We start from the raw sequence: 18,880 nt of genomic DNA on the forward strand, positions 1-18,880 counted from the left end.
CATTCATTCTATATACTCTATTTCCTTAATTTTAATTTGATAGATATGCAAGTTACCCTATAATTTCAGATGTCAAATTAGCTAGTTGTATGTATTCATACTGCAAAATTCCTAACTACATGTTCATGCTAACTAAGCATCTAGTAATGCTCAAATTGTAAGATTTATTTTTTCATGAGTTTAGGAGTATTTTGTTTATAAATCAAGCCTTCCTTTAAAGAACATGAGCATATCAGAAATATAACTCCATTATGCGATAAAAGCATTGACTTTTGAAGCACAGAGGGTTTTAAATTGTAATAGTATTAATGTTATATTCTTTTTGTTAAACATGAATTATTTCCTTTAGGAAAATCCTTTTGACCAATAGTAATTTTCAACATAAAGAGGAAAAACTAAAAACAGAGGCATACTTATAGATCATTCAAAGAAACATCATGGTAGAAACAGAGCACACAAAAAGAAAATTAATAAATGGAAAAACTGGTGAAATGTGAATAAGTTCTGTACCTTAATAGTTAATAGCATTGCTCCAGGGTTAATTTCTTAGTTTTAATAAATGTTGTATAGTTATGGAAGCTGTTAACACAAGGAGAAGCTGAGTAAAGGATATATAGGAACTCTCTTTACTATTTTTTACAACTCTTCTACAAATCTAAAATTATCTCATGATTAAAAAAAATTGTAAAAGCAAACAAAAACGCCTAGTAACTTAAAAGTATGCCTTCAGCTGCCAAAATTTCTTGATACAATTCAAATTTTTAAAAACGTCACTAGAAATCAATAATATATTGTTTACTTAACCTTATAATTACTTTATTGCTCTAGAAAGTTTAGTTTTTAAAACCATCAGATAGTGATACATAGTGATAGTGAGACTGCCCCACCCCTACAATCAACTGTATATTACGAGGCTTCTCTAACTTAGTAGATAAATATTACAAAATTACAAAAATAGCTGGTGACAGTTGAGCTATCAAGTAGGTATCACATTTCTATAGATCAAAAAGTTGAAAAAGAAAACTGATGTTACTGATAAGTCACTGAGTATACTGGAGAAATCCAAGTTACATGCACATAGAAGAAAACTGGTCACAAAAAACCGTTACATTACTCTGTATTTACATTTTGCAAGCTTTTAAACATTTCCAATCATGCAACAATAAAGATCAGAATGAATTTTAAAAAGGAGTTAATGGAAGCTCAACGAACACATTTAACGTATTATACAACTCAAATCACAGTTGCATAATACATCCAACCCCCCCAAATACAGCTGTGCGTTACACCACCGAAACGTGTACTATTTCCCCCACAACTCCTCCCCTGGCTCCATTCCCAGGCAATAACCTTTCCTATAAACCTTTCAAGTCAGATTTGATGGGTAAGTATGTATAATCTTCATTATTATTTCAGAACAGATACAAAGTCTAGTCATGCGCTCAATCTTCAGTTACATTCCTTTCAAAAGGCATCTGAATTGCTGCAACTGTCTATGAAAATCAAGCCTAAGAAACCGAGAAAACTCGCAGTCAAGAATCTGATCTAAGTAATTGTATAAACTACAGTAATACTAAAACCTATGTATCCACATTTCTAAAAGAAGGATTTCCTATTTGAGAAATGTTACTCAATGGGTCTGTGAAAGGAAAACTGTCCGACTACTGTATTGCTCTCTGATGTAAAACGCTTAGGTGACCACAAATATTTACCCAATTGGTTAACAAGCTTTCAGTTGGGCCTTTTTAAAAAAAAATATTCAAAGCCACAGAAGTAATTATGAAAATAAAATTTTGGAAGGTCATAGTATAAGATACATATAGCATTCCTATTATAATGGTACATCTAAAATAAATCTGTCCTAACAAAGCAGCACAAAATCAATTTAAAAGCAATTTGAAATTAAATACAGTGGGAAGTGTTTTTGTTAAAATCATCAACCAAAATTACTGAATGGCAAAAGAATACTGTCTCAAAATATACTGAATTTACATGTTAACGTTACTATAATGAACTCATGCCAGATATAAGTTCAGGTTACCAATTAGATGAAAACAAATTTTAGAGCTATTTTTACCAGAGAAATAAATGTACTTCATGATAAAGGCACAGCAGCATCTAAAGAATTTTTGATACATTTATCACAAGATTCAAACTTCCCTAACTATTAACAATACATTACAATAAAGTTTCTCAGAAAGTGTTTAAAAGGCTTGATTTAACATGCCAGGAAAATGATCATTTTTCTTTCGAGATGCATTTATGTAAATTATGTAAATTGCATTGAGGTCAGTTTTACACCTGGAATTAACCATCCATAGCAGAAGTACCAGCAGCTAACAATGCTTATTTATATTATATATAACTTAGCTGGATGTTAAACTATGCAACTGTTGGTGCCAGTCTGCTTATAAAGGCAATGCTCTGGAGACAAAGTCTTCTCACAAACAGTGGGCAAGCAGGTTTCATTATTAGATGTTCAACAACAATCCTCAGTTCATTAAACAAGGTCCTGCAACATAAAACAGTTTTCTTTCAGGAACCCAATGAAAATGCAACGTAATGCAAGAGCAAATGCTAATGAAGGACTTTCCCACAGCCATTAAAGAATTTGAAGTAAAAGTAACCAGGATGCACTGTAGGGAACATACAAAATAAAGTCCCCCAAATCAACACCTGTTTCCTTTTTTGGGGAAAAAAAGCATTTAACAAAAGCATTTAATAAGTGGCTCTCTCTGAGGGCTGAGATTAGGGATGATCTGTATCTTCTTTACAGTTGAGTCACATAGTTTTCATATTTGACTTAGGCAAATTCAACTAGTTCTAAAAAAGAGACCAAGAAAGTGAAAATAATATGAGCAATCCCACCTACTATTTCCTTAAAAGAACATACTGCCTCTTAGAGCTTTCCTCATCTGAAAAATGGGGCTATGTACTTATTGGAGTCACAGTGAAGTTTAAATGAGACAACACGGAAGATGCTCAATAAATGTTACCTCCCAACTGGATCATTCCATTGATCAAATAAGCTCTTGTTTGCCTTCAGACTAAATCCCACCTCCTCAACATCCTGTGCCTTCTGCAATCTTGTCTCAGTTGAATTTTCCTGCTTCATCTCCTACCACCCTCTGCCATGATGCCCATGTTACGCTGCCTGTTTTGAGCCTAGGCTGGCTGTGGATCACGGCTTTGCCTTAACTGTGCCACTTGCCTACGAAGTACTCTTTATTATATTACATACTGTAATCACACACACATCACACATATTGTACAGGTTAGTAGACACAAAATCATGTATACTGTACTGTAATTTATAAGTGCTTTAGAGAATCATCAAGGATAATTTTGGCTGTTCATATTTTTATGTGCTGACTCATCCTACATAAAGACACAACTTCTACCTTTTTGTAAGCTCTGTGTTATTTTTATGGTTAGGAGAAGGCAATAATCTGTTTTTTAAAAGGATGTAATACACTCTCACACAAAAACAGGAAGGAAATTTGGAAAGATGCACATTTATCTAAAAACCTGACCTTCTTGTATCTCCTACCTTTGTGACAGCCACATTACTCATGACTCTCCAAGGTTCCCAGGCCAGAAACCTGGAAGTCTTCTTTATATTCTTCTTCCCTAAGCCCCAAGTTCCAACTCTCCTAAATAGCTTTCGAATTTATCCCTTTTTTACCGCTGAATTAGTTCAGGCTCTGGATTTCTCTAACAGTTTCCAAATTGGTCTTTTTGTCCTTTTGGTGAGCCTGAAATCCATCTTCTGGAATAGTATTTCTAAATCAGACCTTATCGTGTTCTCAACCCCTCCACATTACAAACTTCAAATGCTCTTCCCACCTTAGAATAAAGTCCAAACCCTTCCACATGATCTAGTTCCTGTCTCCCTTTCCGGGCACAGATCTTCACTACTTCCCTATATACCTCCTCAACTCAAGTGACAACTACTGGCATGCCAAGCGCATTCAGGCACCCACATGCCAGAACTCAGACTTCAAAAGGCTTGGCCTTCTATTACCACGTCCTCCGTGAATTCTCATCTGTCTCCCTCTGCACTGTGTGCCTTCACAGCACCTTCATCATCATACTGACTTATGTAGCTATCTAATTCACTCAGCTCTAAGTCCCTAGAAAGCAGGTATTTCAATCCCACATTAAACTTGTTATCATCAACACACAATCACTGTCTTCAGAATAAATGAGGCTAATGAATCAAGTTAGAGGGCATCCTGAAAACACTCTAGTTAAACCCCTTCAGGTTACCGATAAGGCATGCCTTGTTCTCGTATTCATGGTTCTATCCCTGGCATAAACAGCAGCACTTTCAGTGGTGATGAAAATGTCTGTTTGTCCAATGCAGCGGCCATCAGCCATGCATGGCTTCTGAGCACTGAACAATATGGTTAGTGTTGACTCAGGAACTGAGTTTTAAATTTTATGAATTTTAATTAATTTAAATTTAAATGGTCAAATGTGGCTAGTGGCTGCTCTATTAGCACAGCTCTGCACAATCTACACTAGACATGAACAAAGGACTCATACGACTAACTTGAGAATAAATATCGTGATAAGTGAACATGGTACAAACTGGCTATATAGACTGTCTCATAAACCTTAAGAAAAAAAAGTATAGTGTAGAAAATGTAGTTTTATAGCCTGCTTATCAATATTTATAAGCCCAAATATTTTTCATTACCTTTCCACTGTTTTGATTAAAATGTGTACTAATGCGAGATGTTTATTAGCACATATTTGTGTTATCTTACAGCACTGCTATCCTTTCTTTTCTATTCCACTGAATACTTCTACATTTTTATAGGTAATGATATGATTTAAGGATATGTGGAGAAAACAGGAGTAGAGAAGAAGAGGATATAAAGAAGCAGAGAAAAACAAATCTACTGATGAAAACTGGATGCCAGGGTAGGGAACCAGAATATGATGTCTAAAATGAATACAAGAACCAGAAAGAAAAAGGGAAAAACTCATGGAATCAAGTAAAATTAAAGGTTTATTTTTGACTATGAACTCATTAAGAACCTATGTCTAAAGAAAATAAGCTCTATTTTAGGAAGTACTGTGAAAAAGACATTGTCTGTGAAACCATAAAAACCCCTTCAAAGGAGAATCAGAAGCATAAAAAAAGGAAAATGAACTATTAAGAACCTAATAGAATCTAAGCACTTTTAAAAACACTACTTCATTTCACCTCCAGAAGGAGGTTTTTCTGTCAGTGAAGAAATTAAAATTTAAGTAACTCGCCTGAAGTCATAATGATGGACCTGGCAAATGATGGACCAGCATTCAAATTCAGTTTTTACTTTGCTTGTGAAAATATAATAGAGATCATGCTAACACACTCACTGGATTTCTGGCTGAATTCTACTACATGATGAATTTATTTTAAACGTGAAAACAAAAACTATGTTAACATTAATATCTGAGTAACATATTTAAGAAGCTATTAAAAACAGCTATTCAGGGACTTCCCTGGTAGCACAGTGGTTAAAAAATCCGCCTGCCAATGCAGGGGACATGGATTTGAACCCTGGTCCGGGAAGATCCCACATGCCACAGAGCAACTAAGCCCGTGTGCCACAACTACTGAGCATGAGCTCTAGAGCCTGTGAGCCACAACTATTGAGCTTGCACGCCTAGAGCCTGTGCTCCGCAAGAGAAGCCACCATGATGAAAAGCCCGCCAAAATAAATAAATAAATAAAAATTAAAAAAAAGAACAGCTATTCATTTTTGTTTTCTTCTAATTTTTGAGATCAGAAGGCATAATTTATTGTACATTAATTTAAGCCTCCGTTCCTCAATATTATGATAATTTACTAAAATATTTCTCTGCTTCATTTTACCACTCCAAACAATTCTGCACAGGCTATCAGAAAACTATTATGATCCTGTCAAAACCATCATTCTTATACATCCAAAAAGTAAGTTCCAAACTTCTTACCCTGAAACTCAAGAAGTTTTATGATATGGCTCCAATATACCTTGTAAATCTTTGCTCCATGCACTCACCATTCAGAATTTCCCTTATAGTCAAATAGGTCTACTCAATGCCCCTTAAACTCTGCTTTTATCTTCTTGCCTCTGAACTTGTTCTGTTTTCCTACCTAAAATGCTTTTCCTTATTCTGTCTATTCAAAGGCTTTAATCCTTCCAGAACAAATTAAAATCTCTATTTTGTGAAACTTTCCTGGGCTCTTCTCTCTTCTGGCTCAATGATCTCTCCCCTGTTGTGGATTATAGTACTGATATAGTAGAATAAACATGACAATTCATCATAGATTGACAACGTGAATACCATATCCTAAACTACTGCTTCCTTTCTTATTATTTGACATGTGTTTTTTGTTTCTTCAACTAGGAAAGTGCCTTGAGAGTGGGACTTATGTCCTACACATTTTAAAACTCCTTAAGCTTTAGCAGTGTTTTAGAAGTGGTCAATAAAAGTCTAGTCTTAGTGTCTGAAAAGAAGTACAACCACCTCCTCATCAATCCTCGGTAGTTCTAAGGCCAAAACTTAAATTCACAAAAACATTGCTTGCTTCTAAATTCTAACAAAAAAGTTAATCAACTCTTAAAAGTTACAAATACTGTATTTCACAATACTCTTAATAAATAAAACAGGTTTAAACTAGTCACCAGCTTACCGACAATATGGATTTCTTCGAGAGGAGTATCGAAGAGTAAGGAATCTATAGTATATAAAAGGCTGGAGCAAACTTCCTTGACCACTGAAATAAACAAATACAAGGGCAATAAATATACATCATCAATTCATATGTATACTCTCAAAATTTAAAGGCAATTTAATTGGAGAATGTGTGTGTCTTCATTCATCAAATGGTCACAGTATTATCTATCATATCTAAATCCAAGTTATTCATGTATTTACGTAGGTATTATTTTCTAAATTTTTAAAAGCTTTTAAATAAACCAGCAAATATTAAATAAATGCTTCAACAATTACCACTAATAACTGATAATAAAGTTTTAAAACTTTATAAGATATTTAAAATAAAAAGTAATTTATTTTATATAAGCAAATAAGAAAACTAATAAAACCACACAGGGTCACTAGTAAATTTACATAGCCTACATTATTTTTCTTCGTTTAAAAAACAATGACAATACCTCAACAGTCATATATATGTTTATGAAATTCTAAGTCTGGAATACTTTCCTAGGAAAAACTATCTTAAGATATTCACTAAAATAACTACAGATAAAATGCAGCAACAAACTAACATGGATAGTTAGGTAGCAGGGCTAAGTAAATCATATGTTTGATGGACTTGGTATGCAACTACTTAAAATCTTGACTATGAAAACTACACAGTAACTCTGACGAAAGCTGAATGTAAAGCTATACCTATTACTACAACTATATTTTTAAACTTTTGGGGGGAATAAATGCATTAAGATGCTAAATACGGTTTGTTTGTTAGATTAATTTTTTTTAGTCCCACCCCTCACCCCCCACCCCTTTTTAATTTTGGCCGCACCATGAGGCTTGCGGGATCTTAGTTCCCCAACCAGGGATCAAACCTGGGCCCCTGCAGTGGAAGCGTGGAGTCCCAACCACTGGACCGCCAGGGAATTCCCTTTTTTAGCCTTTTTCCCCCCTAAACTGTGTGATATTACTGTCATAATAAAAATTTACATGATTACAAACTTATAACTAAATGTAATATCCACCTTCCCCAATAAATCATTTAAAACTTTAACTCTTTAAATTGAGAAACTCACTATTACCGAAAACGTAAGTAGAAAAGAATATTCAATGAAAAACAAATTTTCCATCAGCCAAGTTAGTTCCTTCCTCAAAGTCATAGCAGTCTCTAATACATCCTTCCAGAAATTTACATAAACAAGTATATATAATGACTAACACACAGTGCTCATTTTGTAATGCACTGAATCCATTTAACTCTAGGAGGGAAGTGGTATTATCATTCTGATTTTAAAGATGAAGAAACTGAGGCAGAAAGAAATATACATGTCTTTAAACACACACACTCCAAAATATAAATGGGGAATACCCTACACAGTTCTCAACCACTTTTAAACTTATTATATCTTGGAGATCATCCCCTATCACAACACACAAATTACCTCATTCTTTTCACAGCTTCAAATATTCCATCTTATGCATGTACTGTTATGTAACAAGCTCTCTACTAATGAATAAAACTACAACGATCATCCTTTTACTTGTCTTTGCACATGTGTGCATGTACATGTAAGATAAACTCATACACTACATGTATAAGAAAACTCATAGAATGTTCACTTTTAAATACAGAGCTTTATGCATTACTGCTACAAGTTTAACTTAATAAAGCCTTCTAACATCAGACTGTGTTTCTACCACGAAAGGTAGCATTTAAGGAACAATGACTTAAAATTGTTTTTAATTTTACAGTTTGCGTTGTGGTCAAGTGACACACTTGAAACATGAACAGCTTTTCTTATTAGGGATTGAATAAAACTTTATTACTTAATTTTAATTTTTTAGAATAACAAAGTGATTCCCCTATTTAAATATTTTTGGTAAATTCTCATTTCCTTTACAATCTTAAAAATTAAAATCAACTTGTACATAAGTGTTTAAATAAAAGATTAAGTAGCACAATTGACTTAATATACCAGTATAGTCAAAACTTGGTGCTCCAACAAAAAATTCAATACAGTTCCAAAACAGACTTTTATTTTGCGGTGGGGGGGCTGTGTTGGGTCTTCACTGCTGCGCACGGGCTTTCTCTAGTTGCAGCGAGTGGGGCTACTCTTCGTTGTGGTGCGTGGGCTTTTAAGTTGTGGCTCACGGGCTTTAGAGTGCAGGCTCAGTAGCTGTGGCGCACGGGCTTAGCTGCTCCGCGGCCCGTGGGATCTTCCCACACCAGGGATCGAACCTGTGTCCCCTGCATTGGCAGGCAGTCTTAACCACTGCACCACCAGGGAAGTCTCAAAAATGAGGTTTTTGTTTAAGTGTGCCTGGCATCTCAGCATTTCATTATAATTCTCTTAAGCTTACCTAAAAGGAGAACAAATTATTTTGTTTATTAACCAGAATGTGGAGGTTTCAGATATAGTCACCAATTACCTCCACATAAAGAGTTAGTTTTGGTAGCTACATTTTAACTTTCACCCAGGTACATGAAACAAATCACAGAACCTCATGTGACTCAAGACCAGATGACCCAAGAAAAAGAAAAATGAGCAAGAAAGTAAGAGGGCAAAAGGTTCCTTTTACCAATTAAAATGTTTAAGTGTATGATCAGGATCACAAAAAAGAAATGAACTAACTTCTAGGGTGAAAATTTCAGAGTGGAATAATCGACAAATACAGTTGCATCAAATTCTATACCCAACATTCATGGTACGTTACAACTAGAAGGAGTTTTGGCAATTACTTATTTAACTACTACTAATTTTTTAAGTGTAGAAAATCAAGGCCCAGAAGGCTAAGTTAGTGGTCAAATCAACCAGAATCCAGCTCCCAAACACCCAATAAGAAGTCTTCCCAAAAAAAAGAAAAAAGAAGTCTTCCCGTTGTATCATTCCAGGACCCTATAGTTTTGAACCCCACAACTTAAGCAACATATGGTGATCCTGGAGTTTTCAGAGGAAGATATTATTTATAAGAATGGTACAGATGCATTTATGAAGAAATCTAGAAAACTCTATCACCAGCTTAAAGAAAGACTGCTAAAGAAAGGAGTAACTGTCAGGTATATAAAAACCTTACTAGTTAACCAAGGCAATGAACATTAAAATGAAATATTTCATAGACAAAAACAAGTTTGTTACAAATTAATGAGATTATGGAAAACAGATAATACAGATCTATTAGAGGACAATTTGGTATGGTCTATTAAATATAAAATGCACCTAGCTTAGACTCAGCAAAAGTACAGACTCACATAAAAGTATAAGCAGACAGGTAAAAAAAATGTTTACTGCATCAACATTTGGAAAAGTAAAAATCTGGAAACAAATGGCCATCAACAGGGGAATGGGTAATAAAATATAGCATAATAATATGATGGAACACTATACAGCCATTAAGTGAAACAAACCAGAAATATGAATGTCATATAAATAGGTTATGAAAACATACTGTATGAACGAAAAAAGCAAGATGCAGACAACTGATGCCTTTGATGTAAAATAAAAACTAAACAAAGGGACTTCCCAGGTGACACAGTGCTTAAGAATCCCCCTGCCAATGCAGGGGACATGGGTTTGAGCCCTGGTCCGGGAAGATCCCACGTGCCACGGAGCAACTAAGCCTGTGTGCCACAACTACTGAGCCCGCGTGCTGCAACTACTGAAGCCTGCACACCTAGAGCCCGTGCTCCGCAACAAAAGAAGCCACTGCAATGAGAAGCCAGCACACCGCAACAAAGAGTAGCCCCTGCTCGCCTCAACTAGAGGAAGCCTACGCGCAGCAATTAAGACCCAATGCAGCCAAAAATAAAATAAATTTATTTAAAAAACCCAAAAAACTAAACAAAGCCCCGCACCCATAAAATAATAATATATTTTTTCTATCCATCTGTGTAAGTACTTTAAAAGAACTACATACATGTACCCATATCAAACTCCTTAGCTCTGGGAAGGAGAGGACAGAATCCAACTAGGATTCACAGTCAAATGGTATTTTAGCTTTTATTTGTAATGTCCTATTATTTTTTTTTTTTTACCTGTAATGTCCTATTATTTAAGAAACTGAAAAGGCAATAATCTGGGCAGAAATGTGGTTTTAAAACTTAAATGCAAGAATATAGATAGAGAGGTCAATACTATCCTAATGTTCTATTTTTAAAAGGAAGGTTTTCTTGGGCTTCCCTGGTGGCGCAGTGGTTGAGAGTCCGCCTGCTGATGCAGGGGACACAGGTTTGTGCCCCGGTCCGGGAAGATCCCACATGCTGCGGAGCGGCTGGGCCCTGTGCCTGCCGAGTGGCCCCTGAGCCTGCTCGTCCAGAGTCTGTGCTCCGCAACCGGAGAGGCCCCAACAGTTAGAGGCCCGCGTACCGCAAAAAAAAAAAAAAAAAAAAAAAGGAAGGCTTTCTTTATTCATGCATTCCTTCTATAATTAACATACAAAATATGGAGGTGGCAGTAAGCAACTAATAATACCCGACCTTAATTTTTCAGATTTTTCTCTAGTATGGGAAAAATCATCTCAATAATGTTAGAATGGACTAAACTAGCCTTCCTAAGATTCTTTCAAAAGTAGTTATTCTGAAATTAATTTTCAGAATGTTAAATGATAAATCACAAGGAATAATAAAGAAGACAAATGCCTAGGTTTATCATAGTAAACTACAGGAGTTCACTATACTCTCAGGTTCTCTATTATCATGTGAAAAGATTATTGCTATGATCCATCTAAGCTCTGAATCTCAGTACGTACTTCAACAGATGTAAGCAGGATAAAATTTGAGTTGATACATTTATTATGTTCACTTAGACACCAGCCTCCTAAAATAAATATATTTGTATTCTTACCTAAAAAGCATAAAAACTGTAGCAGGCATCAAGAATATTTCATTACAAGCAATGAATTTCAGAATATTCTGTTGATTAGCGCTTAATTTATCCAAGAGAGATCTCAGCAGAGGTAAACTATTTGAACCCTTTGCCTAAAACATAAGAAAACAAACATTAGAAATAACAAAAGCATTTTCGATCACTCAATTATTTTCTTTCTTTAGATAAATTGCATATCCAATACACAATACAACCAAAAGACAATTATTTGAAAATGATGATATAAAAATGTACAAATTTAGGGACAACAGTTAACATATTTTCCTGCTTTATTGTATTTTCTATATTTGTAGAGTTAAATAGAGAAACAACTTCAATAAAAGTCCTTTTCATTCATAGACACTTTATCTTCCTTATTTCAAGAAAAGTGGTTATTTCTCTCCAACCATAACAAAACCTGGCCACCCAGAAATACAGTTAAAGTATCTGTGACTCCTTAGTTGATTAAAGGTAGAAATTACAGAGTCCAATTACTGCTGTGACCCAAGAACTATAGGGATAAATAAGAAGGCCAACACAAGGCACAATTCTGGATATTTTAATTCAAATTTCAGTGCACATGCAGTCAATCTGCCTGGCACACTGCAGTTATTAGGCTTAATGATCCAACCCAGTAAGAAGAAAAAATTTTAGGAAAGTAGCAGTTCTGAACATCAGTGTAAAAGAAATTTGGTACACTCTACACACATGGTATGTTAAAATTACTGACAGAACAAGAGTTCTCTGACAACTTACCAAATCAAAAATATATGATTTTTTTTTAAATAAAAAGATCTATTTCAAACTTCAGAAATTACTCCAGGAACTGGGGGGTAAACTTGAATACAACCCCTTATCTACAAAATGTACTATTTTATCGAAACTTAAACAGTAAAAAATACCAAAACTTTCAAATCACGAATTTAGAGCAAGTTTGTACGGAATACAGGACCTTTTTGTGACAAATGCCCAAATGTCTTAAAACTCAAATTTGTGTTAACTATCTGTAAATCCAGGAGTCAAAAACAAAAAACAAAGCCAGCACAATTTTACTTACATCAAGGACCTTTTTCGTGTATGTGGCAGCATGAAGTAAAGAAAATAGCAAGACTGGGAAAATACTCACTGAAGAAAATAATTAAGGAAAACATTAAAAATTCATCAAGCACTTTGCAAAACAGGCTATGTATTATGTTCAAATATACAGATCTAAAATGGCATCTGCTAAAATGAGTTCAGTGATGGCTTTTGGTCTACTGATACACTTTATAAAATGAAGGTTTTTTTAATCTGTAAAGAAGAAAGTCAACTTGCATTTTTTAAACCTCATAGTTCTTTTTATGAAGAAAATAGTGAAAAAAGCTTTTTCACCTATTCCTATTGGATAAAATATTGCGAACATTGGCTAAATTAAGTTGAAATCTAGGCCATCTCAAAGCGTTAAGTGATACAGCTTTTAACCCTACAATGGTCATCCTGGACAATAACTTAGCCTTCAAATACCAAAATAGTCTTTTGTACTGCTTTCATCAACTCAGTTGCTTAGGAAAGAGTATAGAGTAGTGGTTTAAATAGTAGTTCTCAAATTTTCCTCAACTAAAGATGTTTAATTCTTTCTTTCCTACAAGGACCCCATTATTTTGAGATACTGTTCCAATCAAGCTTTTACAGTTAATGTGTTCTCAATTTGTACAAATAAAAAAGACAGTGTATATTTGGTTTTATATATAGTCAATTGAGAGTCTCATCAGTTTAATTACAGATGTGAGCAAAGAATCCTTATATTTGAGTTTCACTGTTTGGCTTTATGTCATAGATAAAATATACAATTTTCATTCAGCTTTCTGAAAAATGGAAATTGCTCAAAAGACTTTACACCAATTTCTGCTAGGTTGATAACAAAAAAACCCCACTTGTCCCCCACTTGTCTAAGTTATTTCCATGAAATGATATAGATAGGTAATTATGAAGGGCAAAAATACTTGTCCTAAAAATAGTAGCAATTTCTAAGAAATAAACCATTATATTTTTCTACACCAACTGAAAGCTTGGTGTGAGGGAAATGACCACTACAGCATAACCTGAGTATCGAATTCATTCTAACCATAACTCATCATTTAAGACCCAAAGGTTCCTAAGTTCCAGGTGGCTAGTAAACAATGACCTATAGCCAAGTATTATAAGAATCCTAACTCTCTAATATAAATGTTCTCCAATTAATATCCTCACTAATTCTTCTGTGCCATTCATAAAATTTAAGTAAAATGCCAATCTCCTGAGTAGAGATCATACACACACACACACACACACACACACACACACACACACACACACACACACAGAGTTTTACACTTCTAACAGAATCCTTAATTCAGAGTCAAGATATCTGGGGTTCACTCTTGGCTCTGACACTAACTTCATTTCCCTAGGCCAAGTTCCATCTTCTGTCATATGAATTTGCAGCGATCAAACCTAGGGATTTCTAATGAGTCTTACATCTCTAACATTCTATAGTTCACAAATCCTTGATAAGAGATTCATAACCTTAGCATTCATTGTTACATTTAAACTATTTAGAAAACACAAGGGGTGAAGAGTGTACAATAGAAAAAGGACAATACACCTTTCTAAGAGCAAAGATCAGAACATGACTTTGGGATCACCTTTATTAACATAATACCCAACTACTTTCGCAATCAGATTAGTATTTCTTGCCAATTAATAGTTTATGTTATTCCCACTGCATACTCCCCGCTCCCCTCCCTGTAAGAATTTAAAGAACATTAAATCCTTAATCTCCAACATTCCCTAGAGATGGCCTAGCAAATAACTAATTGGATAGAAAAGGCAGAGAGGTTGTCTTCACTGTCATGAGTCATTTGGCACCGTCTCAGGATTCACTCAATAAAACTGTCCCAGAGGTCAGTATTGATGTATTCAATTTGCTCTACATTAATTATCTAGAAAACACAGCTTCTATCATTTGTTTTTCTTTACAAAGAAATTTTAAGCTAGTAAGGGCAGAAATATGAACCTCTATATAATTTCCCATTATATCTAAGAAAAGCAAGAATTTTAATATTGGTGATTATAAAGGACCTCAATGAATGTGGCTGACAAAAGCAGGTCAACCCGATGATATGCCAAACAAATGTGCTTATCATTTACAGTTGTAGTACAACAATTACCTAGTGAGTTTTACCTACATTACTACTCACTTGCCAATGTGATGCCAGGCAAGTTACTTTAAACTCTTTGAGCCTCAGTAGCCTTATCAATAATATAATGCTCACCATAATTTTTTTCAGAGTGTTGCAAGGATTAAGTATGTCAAGTCTGTATATACTGGCAAAATAGGTGCTCAAAAAATGTCACTTTCCTCCTATTCTCTTTTCCTTAAAACTTATAAACAATCTATTTAAAATTTGATACTTCATGAACATAGAAAATATTATCTAAATAGGCAGTATTTAGTGTTAGAGATATATTTTATTGTGCTTTCCATTATGTACAGTTGTATCATAATTATTCAAGAACACTTAAGAACAGTACTTTTGAAAGTACAGAATACTCCCCTGAGGGATGATTCATAGGGGGGCAGGGGTGGGGGTGGGGACAACCTATTAAAATGATTAAGTTTAGGGAACACTGATAACTCTTAGGTCTCACAATGCACACTACCATATCAAAGGTCCTACAGTAAAGAAATCTATTTAACAATGTTTAACCTATTGCTTCCCAAACATACCAAACTGCAGAATCCCTTCCCCTCCTTTTTAAGAATACCTACTTTTATCCCACAACATATTTTTGAAATGTATAAACATACAAATTCCAAATGAGTTATTTAATTCTCATTGGCTCTAGAGAGTATCCATGTGTCCTTATATTCTACTCTATCCATAGCAAATACTAATTTCTATTTATTTTATTAATTATCCCATTCTCAGCTTAAGTAAGTTATTTCTTGATTATTTCCATTTGTTTCTAGCTCACTGGGAGTTGAAAGAAAGAGCTGATGACTTCTCTTTTCTTAAGGCAAGGCATCTGGGCATTTTCCCAAAGAATGTGTGAATTAAATGAAAGAAACATATATTAAAATAAGTCCTCCATAGGTTTGTGCTTTGAATCTGAATTTTAAAATACCCATTGCTAATAAAGAAGCTTACAAGAGGCAAGATCAAAGATACAAAGTTTAAAATTCCCAATCAGCTCTTCAAAATTTGGACTTCACATTTCAGAGTCAGAAATTCTTACACTTAATGTATCTTCATTCAAATGAAGCGCCAACAAACCAACCAACCCAGGCTTCATGGAACACCCTCATTGCTGAATCCTTCCTGTAGCAAAAAATAATAAGAAGAGATCTCCTATACACTCAGTAGGCAATTTCACTGTCAAAAAGGTACAAAAGGATACTGGTAACAGGGTAGGAATTGACAAAGATGAGTGAATACAACAGGTAGTGGCAGCTGTCCTCTAACAAAGCCTGGGCCAGGAATGCTCTGCTTAACTGGAAGTGTGGTAATCTTTGGTGCAGCCTCAGAGCACTAGTCAGAGCATTTGCCAGCAAAGCACGTTGGTAAAAGCTTGCTGCTTCATGCAACCTGCAAATTACCAGGGGAGAGGTTATCATGAGATGTAAACAACTACTGTGTCTCTTCCTCCTTTGTGAATTGCATCATAATTGCACAATACCTAAATCTATTACTTGTCAATAGAAAAAAAATTGCTTGACCCTACTATACCTTTTTAGAAGCATCACTTTATATATATACCCAACTGAATTTTTATTTATTTCTATTGAAGCATAGTTGATGTACAATACCCAACTGAATTTTATAAAGCAGTCATTCTTCCTTTTAACAATCAAAAATGCAAAAAAAACCATAAACTTATCTCATCCCCACATCCATTTTCTCTCAATTTTCAATGTGATGTTACTTTTCACAAAGCACATGATATAAAATATACCTCCAGTTGGTATTACTAGAATATTAGTGCCTTAAGGATGAGACCTGTGTTTTATTTGTCCCTGAACCCCTTGCAGTTTAACAAGTATGACACCTAAAAGGTATTCCAGAAAAAGTGAACAAGTGAATACCAAAGGCAGAAACATGTATAATACATACCCAAGAAGAGGCAGAACAAACAAAGCAGAGCAGTAAACTGTGAACAAGCGAGAAAGCCACATTGCCGTGTCCAGTTTATTGGCCATCAAGAATTGCTGAATGTAAAAAGAAAAATATTGTAGTAAATTAAGCTTGCAAATTATGTTTTTAAGGATGAATATTATGTAGTTTTATTCCTATTCAAAATGTCTCAATGCCCCTGTAGCAATTGTTTTTTTAAGATCATTAAGTGTAAACTCTTAGGGCAACTGTTTCATGTATATGCTCAGTAACAAAGCCAAACTCCCTATAGTTTTTTTTGTTAATAAGTTTGTTTGTTTGTGGTGGCTTCGTTGCTGTGAAGCATGGGCTCTAGGTGCACAGGCTTCAGTAGTTGTGGCACGTGGGCTCAGTAGTTGTGGTGCACAGGCTTAGTTGCTCCGCGGCATGTGGGATCTTCCAGCGCCAGAGCTCGAACCTGTGTCCCCTGCGCTGGCAGGCAGATTCTGAACCACTGCGCCACCAGGGAAGTCCCCTCCTTATAGTTTTGATATGGAAAGCATAGGAAGTACTTAAATAGAAAAATACCAGTTGACATTAAAAAAAAAAAAGACTAATTAGGCAAGAAAAATTTAACTACAATTGTCTGTATTCCTTCAACACTTTTAATACTGGCTTCACCTACTTTAAAAGAACATTAAATAAGAATTAATTGCTCTCAAGAGAACCATAATGCCTATTCTTAGAAAAAAATCTCAAATTCAAACAGGCAAGTCTCAGGTCTGAGTAAAAAGGCATCACACAAAGCCAATTTGGACTGTATCAACCTTACAAAGGAGAAATGTAAAACCATGGTAATAGTCACTTAGCCTCTGGATGATTTGCCAACGTACACACAAAAGCCTGGCATACTGTAGGGGCTCAAAATATGGCTGTCAGGTGTTAATGGCACGTGACATTGTGCCATTATTCTCACCTCCAATTTTATGACTTTCTTCATCCTCTTGAAGCTCCCTGACAAGTCTTAGCCTGGTTTCTGCGGCCCTGGATTAAACTTCCATATATCACTTTCTTCCCCATTTTTTCCTCATTCTATCTTTTCTTTTGCTTCATTTTGCCAACAGATGTGTCCATCATTACGAATGCAATAACTTAAAATCAGTTTTCTCATTCAAACTGTATTGTGTATTCAAATTCTAAAGTGGCTTTTACATTTTTTGATAGAACCTACACAAACAATTTTTACATCAAGACCCAATACAGACATGTGTGAGTATATAAAATAAACAAAAATCTCACAAAAACAATATTTATCTTTACTATGTGTGATAAATTTTGGTATTTTGTATTCTATTTAATGTTTTATAAACAGTGTTTCCATGAAAAGGATTTCAAATCTCACTAATTGGTCTTAACCTGGAGTCTTAAACACTGCTCAAAGCAATCTAACTTATTTATCATTTGAAAGAAGATATAAAAAAAGTTGTGGGGAAAAATGCAAGTATCTTTTAAAATTCAAGGATGCTTTTTATTTAATTTTATTGCACGCTTTCTAACAGTATGCAGGTAATTTCAGATATGTGCCTCCACTTTATTCTACCCAATCCTACTACTGTTACTCTTCTAAATTTAAATGATCACCAGTAGTCAAGTGGAAGGATGAATCCAGCTTACAGTGCTCAGTTTCTCTACAAATACTCAGATTCTACATGATAGTTTGAAATTTAATTTTAGAACATTTTCTTTAAAACCTATTTGTTTACGGTGTTCATTTGGTGATAAATCACTAAACTGTGCATTTCATCTTGTACACTTTTATGCATGTGCATTTTACTACACAATTTAAAAAAGGTTTAAAAAAGCGTACTGGTTTACATTTTAAGAGTGAACTGACTGACCATGTTACAAATAATTCAGGCAAAAAATATAATGCATCTTTGGGTGAAAAAACTATTGAGGTGAAAAATTATTCACACAATCTTAAAGTATCATGACACAGAACACTTTTTATTTATAAAGGGAAACAAGCTATCTTTACAACAGAAACTCTGGTGGACACCACCTTAACCAAACGATCAAACTTATCTCCAATGATGAGATAAATCAACATAAAGTGTTTCCTGATATATATAATGCCCTGAGAAGAACGGAATATCACTTATTTAATATTCCTACCAAAATGTTTAACCTGAATCTAGTCATCTGTAGGGGGGG

General features: G+C 34.7%; 1 protein-coding gene across 1 annotated transcript in view; it reads right to left on the reverse strand.

Annotated features, from left to right (window-relative positions):
- Positions 1-789: 789 nt before the first annotated feature.
- Positions 790-18,880, reverse strand: part of TMEM33 (transmembrane protein 33) — a 20,700-nt gene continuing 2,609 nt past the window's right edge. The window contains exons 3-8 of the mRNA XM_024731693.1: positions 16,688-16,782; positions 15,975-16,162; positions 12,613-12,680; positions 11,535-11,668; positions 6,671-6,754; positions 790-2,512 (exon numbers count right to left, since the gene is read on the reverse strand). Coding sequence (XP_024587461.1) covers positions 2,383-2,512; positions 6,671-6,754; positions 11,535-11,668; positions 12,613-12,680; positions 15,975-16,162; positions 16,688-16,782 — 699 coding nt within the window. The 3' untranslated portion in view covers positions 790-2,382. The remainder of the gene's footprint in view (positions 2,513-6,670; positions 6,755-11,534; positions 11,669-12,612; positions 12,681-15,974; positions 16,163-16,687; positions 16,783-18,880) is intronic.

This window comes from Neophocaena asiaeorientalis, unplaced genomic scaffold (assembly GCF_003031525.2).
Source record: "Neophocaena asiaeorientalis asiaeorientalis breed wild unplaced genomic scaffold, Neophocaena_asiaeorientalis_V1.1 scaffold39, whole genome shotgun sequence".
NCBI lineage: Eukaryota > Metazoa > Chordata > Mammalia > Artiodactyla > Phocoenidae > Neophocaena > Neophocaena asiaeorientalis.